Here is a 15,171-nt window from a genome sequence, read left to right as displayed (position 1 = left end):
TTCTGTGACGGTCACGTAGTTTGGCTGCATCATGTGCATGCTTCACACTGCATGAAGCCTTAATGACTTGTTTCAGGATTAATCCAATACTAGTAAGAAACAGGATTTGAGGTCTTACACAAAGCTGGGAGGAAGCAGCTGTCAGTTTCCTGTTTCAGTTCTTGGTAGGTGAAGAATCAGCAGAGGGGCATGACTTGATTTTCCTTAATCATGAGAGAACAAGATTATGAAGAAAGTGGGCCAAATCCAAGTGAGTCTTTTTAAAAGACAATACCATGGTTCTAATGACTCTTTACTAAAATAGCAGGTTCTGTACTTCCAGCTATATTATAAAGAATTTATAAAGAGCTTTTGCAGTGTGTTTTCATTGGAAATAGGCTGTGCTTGATTATAATAGTAGCCTAAGTAAAGAAAACTAAAATTTAGTGATGTTGATAAGGTAAGTGATGGATGTAGTATTACAGTCCTCCATTATGTAAAGGGGTTTACAAGGAGCTTAAGTGCACCTTGCTCTGCATTCCAAGATAACTTACATAAATTGTGCTAGTCAAAAATAATGCAAGAAGTTGGTGATATAGTAAATATATTTAGACATTTCTTTACTAAAAAACCCACTAACCTGCAACTTTGACATAGATTGCACTGAATTCTTAAACCCATCTGATGCCAAAGTTCAGAGGCAAGTTTAAAAATTCGCACAAGGTTATTGATGCCTTCTCATAATTTGAATTAACAAGGTAGTGGCTTTTGAAAACTTGGGTTTATGTTAGAGCTCTAAAGAATACTTCTATGTATTTTTGGATTAGGAGTGGTAAGAAATGAAATTTTTAAGATTGAGTTCTCTTTAGTTGCTTGCCAATCAAAAACTTGGACATATAGGAAGTAAATATGCATGAAAGAGAAGATAGAATTACAGCTTTTGCCACAGGCAGCTTTTTTGGATGTGACACTTCTATATGTCAGTTTTAGTGACTTTTATACTTTATGTATTTTTACCTTAAAAAATTATTTACGTTAACAGTAAATGCTTGTTTACCCTTGTGCAAACAGGATCTTATCTTCATAGTCTCAGTCTGTAGCAGTTTGTTCTTAATATGACCAAATACTAACTTAATGAAAATGTTACCATCATTTTTATTAGAACCTGTTATTTTTCACCTGTATCTGGCTAAGTGGAACCTACTTCAAGGTACATGGACTATGATTAAGAGTGGCCTTTTGGAAACTATGAAAGGTTAGGACTTTTCTGTGAAGTATTATTCTTCAACTGCATTCTGCATATAAACGCATGCATAGACAGCAGCATATAAAGGTAGAAATTTCTAGTGGGAAGCAAAACTTTTTAGTTTTACATGTGTACTTGTTTAGAGAACAGCTATACCTTATCATTGCCAAGCTATCTTATTTGAGGCCGTGTGGTTCAAAAGTTATAGATCATTCTCACTTCTTTGAACACAACCTGTCTTGTTTTGCCATATAAAAAGAACCTACTTTTATTTTTCAGATAGATGTTAAACTCTTACATCAAGACAGGAGACACAGATGCTTGCTTTTTTGAACAAAATGTGTTTGAATACAAAGTCAAATAGGAACACTTCTTTTTGTGAGCACTAATGACAGACGCGTGGGACAGCGAGGAAGCAGTGAATCTGGAAAGGATTTAGGGGTGAGACTGGAATAGAATAGTATGAGCTTGGTGTAATGCTGTGGTAAAGAGGGCTAGCCTGATCCTTGGAGTAGAGAGGTGATGATTATACTTATGTAAATAGCATGATTGAGACTGGTGTTAGAAAGCTGTATTTAATTTTTAAAATTTGAAATTTTTTTTTTCATAACTTAAAAACTGGAGAAGATGTTGCCAGAAAAATGATTAAAGGTTAGGAAAATGTTTTCTGAACTTAACTGTTCCAGTGCTTCAAAAGGAATCTTGAGATAATTTGATAAGTATAGTTACCTTCACAGATAGAAAATACTAAGTGTGAGTGGTTAAATTTGGAAGCTGTACTAGAATGTTATAGCTAGAAGTTTGAAAAGAGCCAAATTTAAATAGAAATAAGGAACAATTTGAGATTTTTCTAGTAATTAAAAAAACCCTTAATCCTTATAAAGAAAAACTGATAGGCTTTTTTCTTATTTCAGCTATGAAAACATCAGGAGATACACTGGTCAAATTTCAGTATGTTTTTTTCAAAGTTATAGTGCCTAATGCAGAAGTAAGTTCTGCAACCTGTGGAAAGACAGGAAATCAGATTAGATGGCCTCATATTTTTGTCCTTAATCTCTTGAACAGACATCCTAGTGCAAATTTAGGATCACTTAAATGATCATTTCCTTTTTCTACCCCAAGCCCTGCTCTGCCACTTTCCCTAAGACAAGATACCTGTAACACATTTTTTTTTTCATGCTCTACCTCTTTTGATTTGGGGGCAGAAAAGGGGGAAAACCAGCCACTATGGTTGTATGATTTAGTGATATTGGCATCAGTGCTAAGGAATTGGTTTTACTTACGCTAATTGCTAATTCCTACACTGATGGTGTCTCTAGTGACAGCACAAGCATTTGTGTAGTGAACCACCCAAACTCATCTGGATTAAAAGTAGAAGCAAGAATAAAAACTAAAGTAAACCAACTCTCTCTCAGCTCAGTAATAAACACACACCACTGTTGCAGTTATAATCAGTAGTTCTGTTAGTGTGAGTTAGTGCGATACAGGGTCACAAATGGCTGAGTAGAAATGTGAGCGGAAGGAGGGCCACCTCTTTGCTGGCAAAGGTGGTTTCTGCCTGTTTAAGCTATGCTGTTGGCTTCTGTTTTACACTGTATAAAATGGACCAGTTTGGATCAGCTTAGAAATTTTTAACTGGTAACATACCTTAAAGTATTCTACCTGTCAATGTTTGTGAGGATCACTGCTCTGAAACTTCTGAGGAATATGAATTTGAACAAAGTGCTGTCTTTTGCCTCTATGATGAACACTTTGAAATGTGATATACAGACATATTTCTGATGTAAGTTATTTTTGATGTGTGGAAATGTTAATGAGAAATCATCTGATGACGTGATCAGTTCTAAACTTGAGGCTAGCACAACTCTGGCATGGTTTGGGATAACCTGTGTGGGTTACACTGCATTGGCAATTGGGGGCTGGGGTGTATGGGAATGCACATTGTGATCATATGCATGAACACTCTGAATATTACCTCCCAAATTTGAGACATGTCTCCTACGTTCTCTGCTTGCAGCTGTATATCTCACATATAAAATGTAATTTGATGCAGTTGACTTCCATGTAAATACAGCTACAGCCATCACAGTGCTTGAGTATGTGTAGAAATCAATAGTAGGAATTTTTGCATGTCCCATCAACACAGAAAATTAACTAGACAGTCTTCTATGAAAGGTACACTAGTTATGGCTTTAGTTTGTCTACTGGTCCATCAGTAAGCACAGAGTCGTGCTATGGTGTGTGAACATTCCATAGCAGATTAAAAATAGTAACAATAATTTTAAAAGTATATATTTAAGGGGGGAAACCAGATTTATTTCTAGAGTTTAGGCTTTGATCACTTTATGTTGTGTGGAATGGAGTGTTATATCAAACAGCTGCTTTTTTGTGTGTATCATAAGACAGAGGAAACATTCTATCATAATCAAGCCCATAGAAGATTTTTTTTGTTGTTTTATTTTGACTTTCTTCCATATCTTTTAATACCAGTGGTGGTCCAAGATAAAATACTGGCTCAGATGGACTACTAATCTAGTCCAGATTTAAGATTTTTGCCTGTAAACCCTCATAACTTGAATTACTTTCAGAAATCAAGCAACAGTAAGTATAGATTTTTGGAGTGCTGCAGTTGCAGAAGCTTTAATTGAATTCCAGAAGACATGTGCAGCTTAGATGAGTGTCTAAAACTACGTTGGAAATTATCATTCTTATTGTATGTTCAACTCACCTCCACACCTGAGAAGAGTTTGAGTTGATGCAATTTCAAGGAAGCGTGAGGGAAAGGTGATTTGCTTTGTCAAGCACTAGAACAGGCTGCCCAGGAAAGTGGTTGAGTCACCATCCCTGGAGGTATTTAAAAGATGTGTAGATTTGGTGCCTAGGGACATGGTTTATTGTTGGACTTGGTAGTGTTAGGTTAATGGTTGGACTCTGGTCTTAAGGGTCTTTTCCAACCTAAATGATTCTATGATTTTATTATCTTTAAGCTTCCTTACAGAATTCAAGGAAATAGGGTTAAAACATACAGCTGTAAATGGCTTGAGACTTACTAATGGAACAAAGTACCTATTTCTATATTCCATGTTACCTCAGTGAAAGCAACTGAAGTAGTTTTTTCTATTTGCTTCATTCCATTTGATGCACCAGAAGTGATATTTACAGCTTTTGTGAAAAGTGTAAATCCTGTCTTTTTTCAGTTCTAGTTTTTCTAATCCCTTCTTTTGAAGAAGGGATGAGATAAAGATTGGGATAGTAGCTTATTTTGTTAACCTCATCATAGTTGTTGACTGTGTGTTGGGATCCTAAAACTAGTTCTTTCTGCTGGATGGTGTAATACACCTCAATTTGAGTTACATGTTTGTAAGGCTTGCTGTATTTCTAAGCATACTAAATAAGCATACTCCCAAAGGTGGTGTTTTTAAATTTACAGTCAGTATGATTTTGTTGACATCAATGCTGAAAACTCAAAGGAGGTTCTTCAAAGGTGTTCATAATTGTAGGACGAGTCAACAAACTGCAGATGAGAGAGTACTTGTCAGTACATTTTATAGTCACTTTTTCAGCATTGATCCTCTTTCAAATAGAGCTAGAACAGGTAATGCTGATCATGTCAAATACTATAAAAATGCTGTACCAAACACTCACAACATACAAAAAGAGACAACTTTATTAAAGAAATGGGAGACTTTTATAGAGTCTGTCAGTGACAGGCTATTTTGAAGACTAGTATTAGAAAGCTTTAAAATAGGTAGACTATTGGTTGGAAACACTGGAAAAATTTTTGAAAAATAGGAAACCTAAATGCTGTGTTGTTCCATTTAAAGTCTGTTAGGTGCATTTGACAAGGCTTGTTTGTTAGAGACATTGTGCTCAGAGCTTTTTCCTATGGAGCAAAGCCAAGTAACTGTTCAGAAATACAAGCATAAAAAGGAGGTCTTCACTGTTCTCCTACCTGTAATTTAAAATACTTAATGTATAGTACTGAAATGCTGATTTTTTTTACCTCCAGAACTGCTAAGACAAAGCTATATTCTTTAACCTCAGAATTGTGAATACTGATTCACATTATTTGATTGGCTACCCTTTTTTGATGTTTTGATTAGTCTGATGATACCCACTGAAGTAGTGACCTCAATGACATTACAACTCTGCATGAACGCAAAACAATTCCCCAGCTCAGTTTTTGAAGAGTTATCCTTTCAGAAGGGATTGGAAGTACCCCAAAGGGAGTACTAATATTTAGCTAGTAAGTACAGCTACGAGCTGTCAATAGGTGAAAAAATCAATAGAAGTGTTGTCTTAGCAAGACAAATATCAAACAACCTTATTTTTACTTTAACTTGGGAATGTGCCTTTTAATGAATACTTCTTAAAAACTTTAGTAAAAATAACATGGCCATTTCAAGGAATGGAGCTAAAAGAAAAAGTTTCAGAAATCTTGGGAAGGAAGTGCAGTGTCTTAACTAAGAAGTTCTAGTGCTTGTATGCTTTAGTGAGATGGTGAGAGAAATCAGCATGTATTTGCTTGGGGACAGAGTTGCTTTTTGTTGTTTATGGAAAAGTGAACTGAACCTTTCTCTAAGTACAATGGGGCCAATTAAAGGATAAATGCCAATTTCTCAGACAACCTTGTGCCAAATCAGTATGTTCCATGCACTGTGAAACATCTCAAGGTGCTGGTTCACGAGGGAGATTCTTCTGTGTTCACGCTGCTGGCCTTGCATTAGCATTGTTGGAGGAGAGGGACCTAGGCAGGCTCTAGGACTTGAAGCAATGGGGGACCAATTATAAACCATAGAGAAACAGAAAAATGAAAGCTGGAGAATATGCATAGAAGGAGATATATTAGATAAGAACAGTAGCTGTGGGTGAATTCATCAACAGTTTGTCTCTGGATCGTGGAATTAATTCTAGAGCCCTAATGGACAATAGCTATCTTTTGAGTCTCTTATGATAATATGTGACTTCTATGTCATGATACCAGTAAATATAGTGATACTATGGAGAGTTTATCGGACAAGGGAGTTATGGACAGTGGTAGGAAATCCGTCAGGGATGTAGTCACTCATCTGCTTGAGGGACCAAGATCTATTTCTGTCTTTATTACAACCAAGATAATACTTTGTGCTGAGACTGGTGTCCATGTGTGGAAGAGCTTTGTTCTGGAACTTTCTGCCCCCTCCAGGGCACTTCTCCCTACATAGTGGAGAACACAGGGAAAAGAGTACAACTTGTTCTCCAGATGTACCTTAGTTCTGTAGTAAACAGACTGTGTAGGTGCTATTGCTATAACTTGTGAATATAAGGTGTAAGGAACTGAAGGAAGTAATGCCTCAAACATTCATTGACACAGAAAACCTCAAGGACAAGCTGTGGCCTTTGTGATTAGTCTAAGGAATGTCACCCAAGGAGGCGGGAGTGTATCGAAAGATGCACCCCCCCCTCCCTTGCAGTTGTATTGACAAACTCCTTAGATAGGCCTCAGAAGGGGGAAACGTGGACTGAGTGGAACCAAATGTTTCCCATCAAGTACAAGGACCTCTAATCATTGGCTCCATTGAGTAAGCCCAAAGAGGTGACAAGGCCTGATAAGAGGTGAGCATTTCTGCCCCAGAAGCCAGATGATTTCTCAAGAAGCATGAAGTCAGAAAAAATCTATGGGAACAGAAGAAAAACCAAAGGTGGGCAGGATGAGTACGACCACCGACTCAATTGGACAAGGGGTGGTGCAACCCCATTTCCCCCTCAATGCATGTGCAGAAACCATGCTCCACCTTTTTTCCTCGTCTCTCATGGAAATGAGTTTGTGGAATACCTGCCCCTCATCTAGTATGCTAATCAGCTGATAAGATGGAACTTAAAAGGCGACAGAAAACTTTGCTCTGTGTGCACCCACCACCCAAGATTACCGACCTGAGACAACGCTGGATCCAGGGGTGGTGATCTGGATACAACGCTGGATCCAGGGGTGGTGATCTGGATTCCTCTCCCTCTCCCTCTCCCGAGACCACGTGGCTTATTATCCTTTTCCAAGTTTAAATTGTTTTCTACTGCAAGTAAAACATTTTAACTGGTCATTTGGTGTCATTTCACCTTAATTTAACCCGAGGGGATCACAGAACTGTTGTGACTCTCTGAGCTTCCAATTCAGATCGTGACATAAGGGCGAAAATGCAGATAGGCGAAGTGGCATAGGCAAGGACTTGAGATATGCTGATGTTGTGACAGTATCGGCATGTAATAGCTTTTATATTGCATGGGCTGGAAGGCAGTGAAAGTGGTGCTGTATTTTGAGAGGTGTACCAGAGCAGGTCAGGGGAGCTACAGCATAATGAGATTGATATTTCAATAAAGAATAAGTATAACATGTCATGGAAGAGTCCCCACAACCTTCACAAAGTAATTCCCTTTACATTGCTTTTTCATAAATCCCTGCCTCAACTACTGGAGTTTTTTTGAGGGAGTTGGTAAAGTAATGAAAAGGTAGGTGTTTTTTTTTTTTTTTTGTTGCCCAGAAGGTTTATGTGAAGTTCTATTATCAAGTGCTTTTAAGTAAACTAGAAAGATGGGGTAGGGGAGAGATCAGTATATGTATTAAAGAATAATAAATAATAATTAAGAGACAGAACACTGTACAAAGATTAGACTGTTAAAGTAAACTTAATTTACTTACATGTGGATGTTGAGCCCATATGTCTGGGACAAAGACAGTGTTTGGCAGCCACCTTCAGTGTTATCTAGAACCAGTTCTTAAACCAGTGTCTTCTGACTATTCCTTTTATGGTATACCTTGTCTTTTTTTTCCTTTTGTTTCTAATTGTTGCGCTTTTCCACCAGGGGATGGGATCACCAGGGAAAGTAGTCCATTTATTAATAGTGCAGAGATGGACAGAGGAAACATGTATGAAGGAAAGAATATGGCGCTCTTTGAGGTAAGTTTAAATATGTATTTAACCTTCAGTTGAGGCTCTGGTAGTAAGATGAAAACAAACCCATCCCCCTTTTTTCTCTCTTGAAATTTAGTGGGGGAAAAATTTTCATACCTCTTCAGCAGTTTCCTTCCTGCTAACATTCCATTTAATTGGATTTGAATGATGTAATAAAAAAAAATGCTAAGATTCTTTTTTTTTTTTCCCATCTGCTTTAGTTTTTCTATATAGGCAAGTACAATAAATTTTGGTATGCATTGATGTGAAGATATGAAATAAGCCTTCTTGCATTTAAAATTTTGGGGCTAGAATCTGGAAATTGTTGTTAGAGAAAGTTGCTGAAAGTTAAATCTAGTGGTTTTAACAAAGCAGTATCCAGTTTTAAAAATATCAAATATATTATGTTCAATGGGGGATATGCAGACTTCTCTTAAACCAGCAAAACTATAAAACAAACTGTGATAAGGCATGACTTATTTATATTGTCCTGTTATAGTGTAGAGCTACTTGTAGTTTTTTATATAAACATCTACTTTAATACAGGTTTAATTCACTGAATGATTGCAATCATCTACAGGAAGAAAAAAGTATATTGATATGGTACATTTAAGTGCCACTTTTGCAAAGAAATAGTACTTTTAATAAAGTTTAACCTAAGTCGTTCTGCTCTAGCATCATCAACTGGTTTTGCTTTGCTTGCTGTTAACAATAAAGTCCTTCCAACATTGTTTGCTTAGCTATCTTGCTGTTGCATTCCACCCACTATTTTCTTGTCACCCTCTTACGCTCCTTTATTCTTTCTTTCAAATATCTTTGCACAGAGGACATGATATTTCAGTTCCTTCTTTCTCCATGACCCAAATAACTTATTTTTACTATCTTTCACTAAGTCTTAGAGAAATTGTGCTAAGGATCAAAGTAACGTTGGTCATTAATCGTCTCTCTTTGTCATTTATGGAATTTCTTACTGGTTTTTGACAGAAACCGTGGTAGTGGAGTTTTGTCACTGAATTTCTCTCCTTCAAGCTCTGTTCCATAAAGCAATGTCTAAAACTTCCTGTTGTTCAAATTAGCTGTTGTATTCCTTAGTGTTGATACATTTCCTATAGCTGCTTTTTGTCCCTAATCTCCTTTGAATATATGCTTGCATCAGTTATTTTGAATAGTGGCTGATACTAAATCCTCAGCTGATGTTATAATGATGACTAGCTTTTACATATCTCAGATTATAGACCATGCTGTTACAGTGTTGCCTTGAAAGCCATCTAGTGACCTCATCACCATTGCTGTTGTAGTGGTGAATCTTTTTTGGTAGCATATATGTTTCATAGTATGTTTCCTATGATCTTATTCTTCTCATGTTTTTAGGTGACTTGTGTTTGAATCTTTATTAAAGCTGTTAGAAAAAAATTTGGCTATTATAACCATGATTATTATGACCTAATGCCTCAGGTCCGAACTAATGCCTTAGTTCTTGTCTTCTATTTGCAGTCCTGATCTTTTTTCTTCCTTCCGATATTTGCTTTTGTGGGGTTGATTGAATTCTCTGCTTCTGCTTTTCTTGGTATCCTTTTATTGTATATGCTTCTGGATTTTGTTATTTGTTTTAGCATGTTTTTGTTTTGTAGCAGATATTTGGCTAAAGAAAGATGGGCAGACTTCTGTGTCAAGTAGTATTACATATGTGCAATTACATATGATATGCATACGTGCCTGTATTTTTCAACAAATGAATACTTTGGAAGTATTGGTTTAAGACAAAATATGTAAGCCCATAACAGTAGGCTTGAGTGATCCTTAAGTATCTTGGTGTTTGAGAGAATCATTTGAGGCTACTCTCTGGACACAAACAAGATGGTGGAAAAACACTCTTAATGATCGACCCTGCCAGTACAGTCCCCTAAAAACTATTTTGTGATAGGAATAGATTTTTATAAGTAACAATGGCCCTTCTCTAGATTTCCCTTATATTCCAGATGTACAAGCTGCATATTGTAAGATAGTGTAAAAAAGTGAAAGAAAGACTGTAAGATAGCCACACAGTGTTAAACTTCTGGAAAGATTTAGAACTCTTGTTGGTTGAAAGCTGACTTGTATTTTGTCATGCTAATTTTTGCATTTGGGTGAATTAGGGCTGACCTGTTGAGCATCTGTTTGAAGTTGTATGATAACATCATGACTTTTAAAAAAACTATTTAATAAATGCAGTATTCTTAAAATCCCAACAGGAAGAAATGGATAGCAATCCCATGGTGTCATCTCTTCTCAATAAACTGGCAAACTACACTAATTTAACTCAAGGTGTGGTGGAACATGAAGCAGATGAAGACAGCAAGCGAAAGGAAGTCAAGGTATTTAAACTTCTAGTAAGTTATTGAGACAAAGCTAGCCAGAGAGAGGAACATTTTTCAGCCTAAAAAGCAAATATGTGGATGCCTTAAAACAGCAGCAAGGTTTGTACTACTGTGTTTAAAACGGAAGCATTTGTAATAGGACTTGGTTAGCATGTTTTAGCAAGCCCTTGTGGTAAAAGCCCTACATAAGATGTGTGCAAAACTGGGATCTAAAACATGCAGTGCCCCAGGTTTCCTCCTCTTTTCTTTTTTCTTCTGTCCTTGAATAAGCATCAGTATCTCAGTCATCAATACATCAGTCTGCCTCTAGTGAGAATAAAGTAGATTTTAGGGGTTTTTGCTGGTTTGTTAATACATTTTAATTGTCTGGGTTTTTACCAAAAATTGAAATTCAAGGAAAACTAGAGATGAAATAGGTCACACTTTTAAATCCATAAGAATCCATGTGTTCCTGTTAGCATGGTAGAAGTTTTCTGAGTAGCTCTCTTGTTTCTGTGTGTTGGAGTAAGTGCTTTTAAAACTTAATCAACACATTCCAAGAAAACATTTTGTTGCATAGTTCAAAAATATTGTATTTATCAGGGCAGGGTTGGGGGGAAGGAAAGGCAAAGGCTCTGTATGACACATCCCTAATCACACTTGCTAGAAGACAGCAACTGAATTCTTCAAGGGTTGTCTACTGGATACCCAAAGTGCTTATCTAGGTCTCTGTAGAAATGGAACGTATACAACTGCTGGAGTCTGCAATGAGATGTTGGATTGATCCCTCTGAGCAGGGAGCTGTTTCAGAAGGGGAAAGCTTCGGTTGAAAACATGACCTGACAGAATACAAAAACTGCCAGACAAGGAGGGATGGTGAGCTGGAACTCGTTGAGCATGGTGACTGAAACCAAGAAATTTAGGGTAGATACTGGGAAAAGGAGATTACTGGTAGTCACTTGTCCTTGTGTAGAAAGGAAGTTGCTACTGAGTTTGCATGCTGAGCTATGGAGAAGGAAGGAGAAGCACATAAGAATGAATAAAAGGAAATGAGCACATAGCAGAAGAGACAGATATGAGAAGGTGCTTAAAAGTAGGGTTAGAACTGGAGCTCATTTGACTGGAAGAGAGATTTATGGTATGATATCTGAATATTTGTAGTAGAACTGTTTGCATTAGGACTTGACTTAATATAGGAAGTTAGTACCAGGACAATGGGCAAGGGTGAGGAATAAAGTCCAGCTGTTGGTTTTAGCTTTTTGCTTACCCTGCATTTGTTTGCATCGAGTTTCTTCTTGTTTGTCTCATTGTGCTTGTTCTGCATTTGTTTCTTCTCATCGGAGGATACAGCTTGAGATATGAGAAAACCAACACTGATCAACTCACCTTTTTCTTAGTGTGATCCCTGTCCTCTGTCCACCTGCTGTGCAGAGGCTTTTGTTAATGCAGCACAGCATTAGTCCCTCTGGAACTATCCAAATTAACACCATGTCCTCACTTGCACTTGATCTCGTTTGAGCACCATCTGGTGGCCTGAAAACACGATTTCTATATATGTGTCTTTTTTCAGTTCCATGTCTGAAATTAAGTGATGGTTAAGTAGTAGCCTGACAGAGTAGCATTATTCAATGACATAATTGAGACAGTAGCATTGGTGTTGCACGTGGATATTGCCCAAGATGCTAAAAATTAAGATTATACTCTAAATGGTATTCCAAGTTTCCTTATAAGTACTTGGAAACTTAGTGTTTTCTTAATAATTTTGTTAATTTATAAAGCACCAATGCTTGCTTATTTATTTAAATTGATTGCCCTTTTTCACAGCTCAAGTTGTGACTTAAGAAGAGCTTCTGTATCTGGAAACCTACTGCATATAACTATTGCTTTTAAGTTGAGTATTTCAGGGCCTGATTTCTTCATAAATGTAGAAAGCTGCAACTTTAATGATGAAGCCTGAATGCTTTTGTGTGTGTCTTGACCCACGATGATCTCCAGCAAATAAAAAGTACAAAAAAAAGTACTATGTTGTGGCAGGTTTTACAACTTTTGTAAAAACAAATTATAGCCAGCTCTGTATTTCTTCTGGCCTTGTGTCCTGATGTCAGCTGGGATAGAGTTAATTTTCTTCCTAGTAGATGGTACAGTGCTGTGTTTTGCATTTAGTGTGAGAATAATGTTGATAATGTACTGCTGTTTCAGTTGTTGTTAAATAGTGCTTATCCTAAATTAAGAGTTTTTCAGTTTCCCATGCTCTGCCAGTAAGGAGGTGCAGAAGCAGCTGGGAGTGAGCATGGCCAGGACAGCTGACCTGACTAGCCAAAGGGATATTCCAGACCACAGGACATCGTGCTCAGTGTATAAACTGAGGGGAGTTACTGGGAGGGGTGGATTGCTGCTCAGGGATGATCTGGGCATCAGTCACTGGGTGGTAACTGTATTGTGCATCACTTGTGTTTTATTGGGTTTTATTTCTTTCTTTTTGCTATACTCATTTTCATTACTATTATTATTTTAGTTATTAAACTGTTCTTACCTCAATCCATGAGTTTTACTCTTTTCCCAATTCTCCCTGTGCCTCCTTGGGAGGCAGGGAGGGTGGCAGTGTGAGCAAGTGACTGTGTGGTGCTTAGTTGCTGGCTTGGGTTAAACCACGACAGTCATTTTTGATGCCCAATGTGGGGCACGAAGGGTTGAGATGACAACAAATTGTTGTAAGTATTCATTGTATTGGTTTAACAGTCACTGGTCACAATGAGGGTTCATTTGCTCTCAAAGTTGATATATGTGTTCTTAAAGTTGCGTTATGGAATACCTTACTTGCAGTATATGCTTCCTGTTGTGCTGTCTGTCCCCTGTGGGAACTGAGCTAGAGTTATCATGTTGTTGTTGGTGATACTGGTTTATGATATGAAAGAAGTGCTGGTCGTGGAACTGATTCGGTGTTTGTACTCAGCATTACTGTCACCTCTGTACTTCGGGAGCCATCTATTGGAAACTATTAATAGTTACACCTTTTACCTTTTCGCCTCGGAGAGCCAACCTATGGAGGAGACGTGTCCGTACTTCGGGTGCCATCTTGTGGAGACTATTAAAATAATGACACTTTTTACCTTTTCTCCTCGGGGAGCCAGCCTACGGAGGAGACATCTTCCCACATCTTTCCCTTCTCCGCCTGGCTAATTACAATAGTATTTGAGACTTCTGAAAATTATGAATATCCTTGGGATTGAAACCAGCATGGTCCTGTTGCTAGGGTTCCTGAATGTGGTTCAGGTCTTGTTTCGGGTTAAACACCTATTTAAGAATAGCACCCGAAGAACAACCCCCATGACAAGCACTGTGGCTACTCAAACCCTGGCAACAGGCACTGTGGCTACTCAGACTCCAGTGATGGGTGATGCAGCTGAACCAGAGAATCTACCAGTGTCGGTGTCAGTCGCCTGTATACAGAAGAAGAAATACACAAAAGAATCTGTTTGCTTAGTAAGGGATGAAGATGAATGAGGGCCATCACAGAAAACAGGAGGAAGAAGCAGAACCAGAGATAATCACCGGTTCCCTATCCCTGAGTGAGCTGCGAGATAAGCGAAAGGATTTCAGTCATTGTCCAGGCAAGCACATTATCACCTGGCTGCTCTGATGCTGGGATAACGGGGCCAGTAACTGGGAATTAGAGGGTTGAGAAGCCAACCAGCTGGGATCCCTTTCTAGGGCGGGGGGCATTGACAAAGCAATTGGAAAAAAGACACAAGCCCTCAGCCTCTGGAGATGACACCTGTCAGGTGTGAAGGAATGGTGTCCCTTCAAAGGAAGATGTTGTATGTCATCCAGGCAAGTGGACAACCATGGAGAGAGGTATCCAGTACCTGAGGGAACTATGTATGCTGGAGGTGATTTATGATGACTTGGACAATGAGCAGTTATCCAAAAATCCAGATGAAGTCCAGTGCACACAACCCATGTGGCAGAAGTTTGTACAGAGCACACCATCATCATATGCAGTAAAGGCCTGGAAAGATGAAGAGGGACCAGTGGAGGCTGAATTGGCTGGCTGACTCTGGCAATACAAAGAAAGTTTCTCTTCCTCCCTTGTCATGGCTGTGGAGAAATTGCCAGGTATACTAGCTGAGAAACTGTCTTGAGAGTTTCAGCAATTCAGAGGATATGTTCTGCTCCCCACCTGTACGGACCAGTATCTTGGCTGTTAGGAGTAAGTGTTCCTCTGCTCATGAGAGAGGATATAGAAGGTACACACCATGGAGTACCCTGTGGTTTTACCTGCAGGACCATGGAGAGGACATGAGGAGATGGTATGGAAAATCTACCTCAGCCCTAGAGGCACAGGTATGTGAGTTGCAAGGAAAAACAATCACAAAAGGGGATTCTTCCTGGAAAATTGCTGCTCCAGTCAGCAGTTTCCCAGAGTAGAAGAGCTGATTTTATTCCTGATCCTATGGAAAGGAGCTCTAGTTCATTTTTACACGAAGTAATAAATACTATGATGAGGATTAGAGGGGCCCTGCCTCCAGCCATGGGAAGGAAAGGGACAACTGGGTTTATTGTACAGTGTGGATTCGATAGACTGACACATCAGACCCACAGGAGTATAAGGCTCTAGTGGACACTGAATGCACCCTGTATTCACTTTCATTACTGTTTTTTTTATTTTAGTTATTAAACTGTT

The 15,171-nt window shown here is 38.3% G+C and overlaps 1 protein-coding gene across 3 annotated transcripts in view; it reads left to right on the top strand.

The window, feature by feature from the left end:
* The window catches only part of SLC12A7 (solute carrier family 12 member 7), a 70,951-nt gene that overhangs the window by 9,556 nt on the left and 46,224 nt on the right, over positions 1-15,171 (top strand). For all 3 annotated transcript variants that reach the window (XM_074869681.1, XM_074869662.1, XM_074869671.1), the window contains exons 2-3: positions 8,063-8,157; positions 10,383-10,505. In XM_074869681.1, the coding sequence (XP_074725782.1) occupies positions 8,063-8,157; positions 10,383-10,505 (218 nt within the window). The remainder of the gene's footprint in view (positions 1-8,062; positions 8,158-10,382; positions 10,506-15,171) is intronic.

The sequence above is a fragment of the Strix uralensis genome, chromosome 1 (genome assembly GCF_047716275.1).
Source record: "Strix uralensis isolate ZFMK-TIS-50842 chromosome 1, bStrUra1, whole genome shotgun sequence".
Taxonomy (NCBI): domain Eukaryota; kingdom Metazoa; phylum Chordata; class Aves; order Strigiformes; family Strigidae; genus Strix; species Strix uralensis.
The sequence above is the reverse complement of the archived record's forward strand: the minus strand, read 5'-3'. Positions and strand labels throughout refer to the sequence as shown.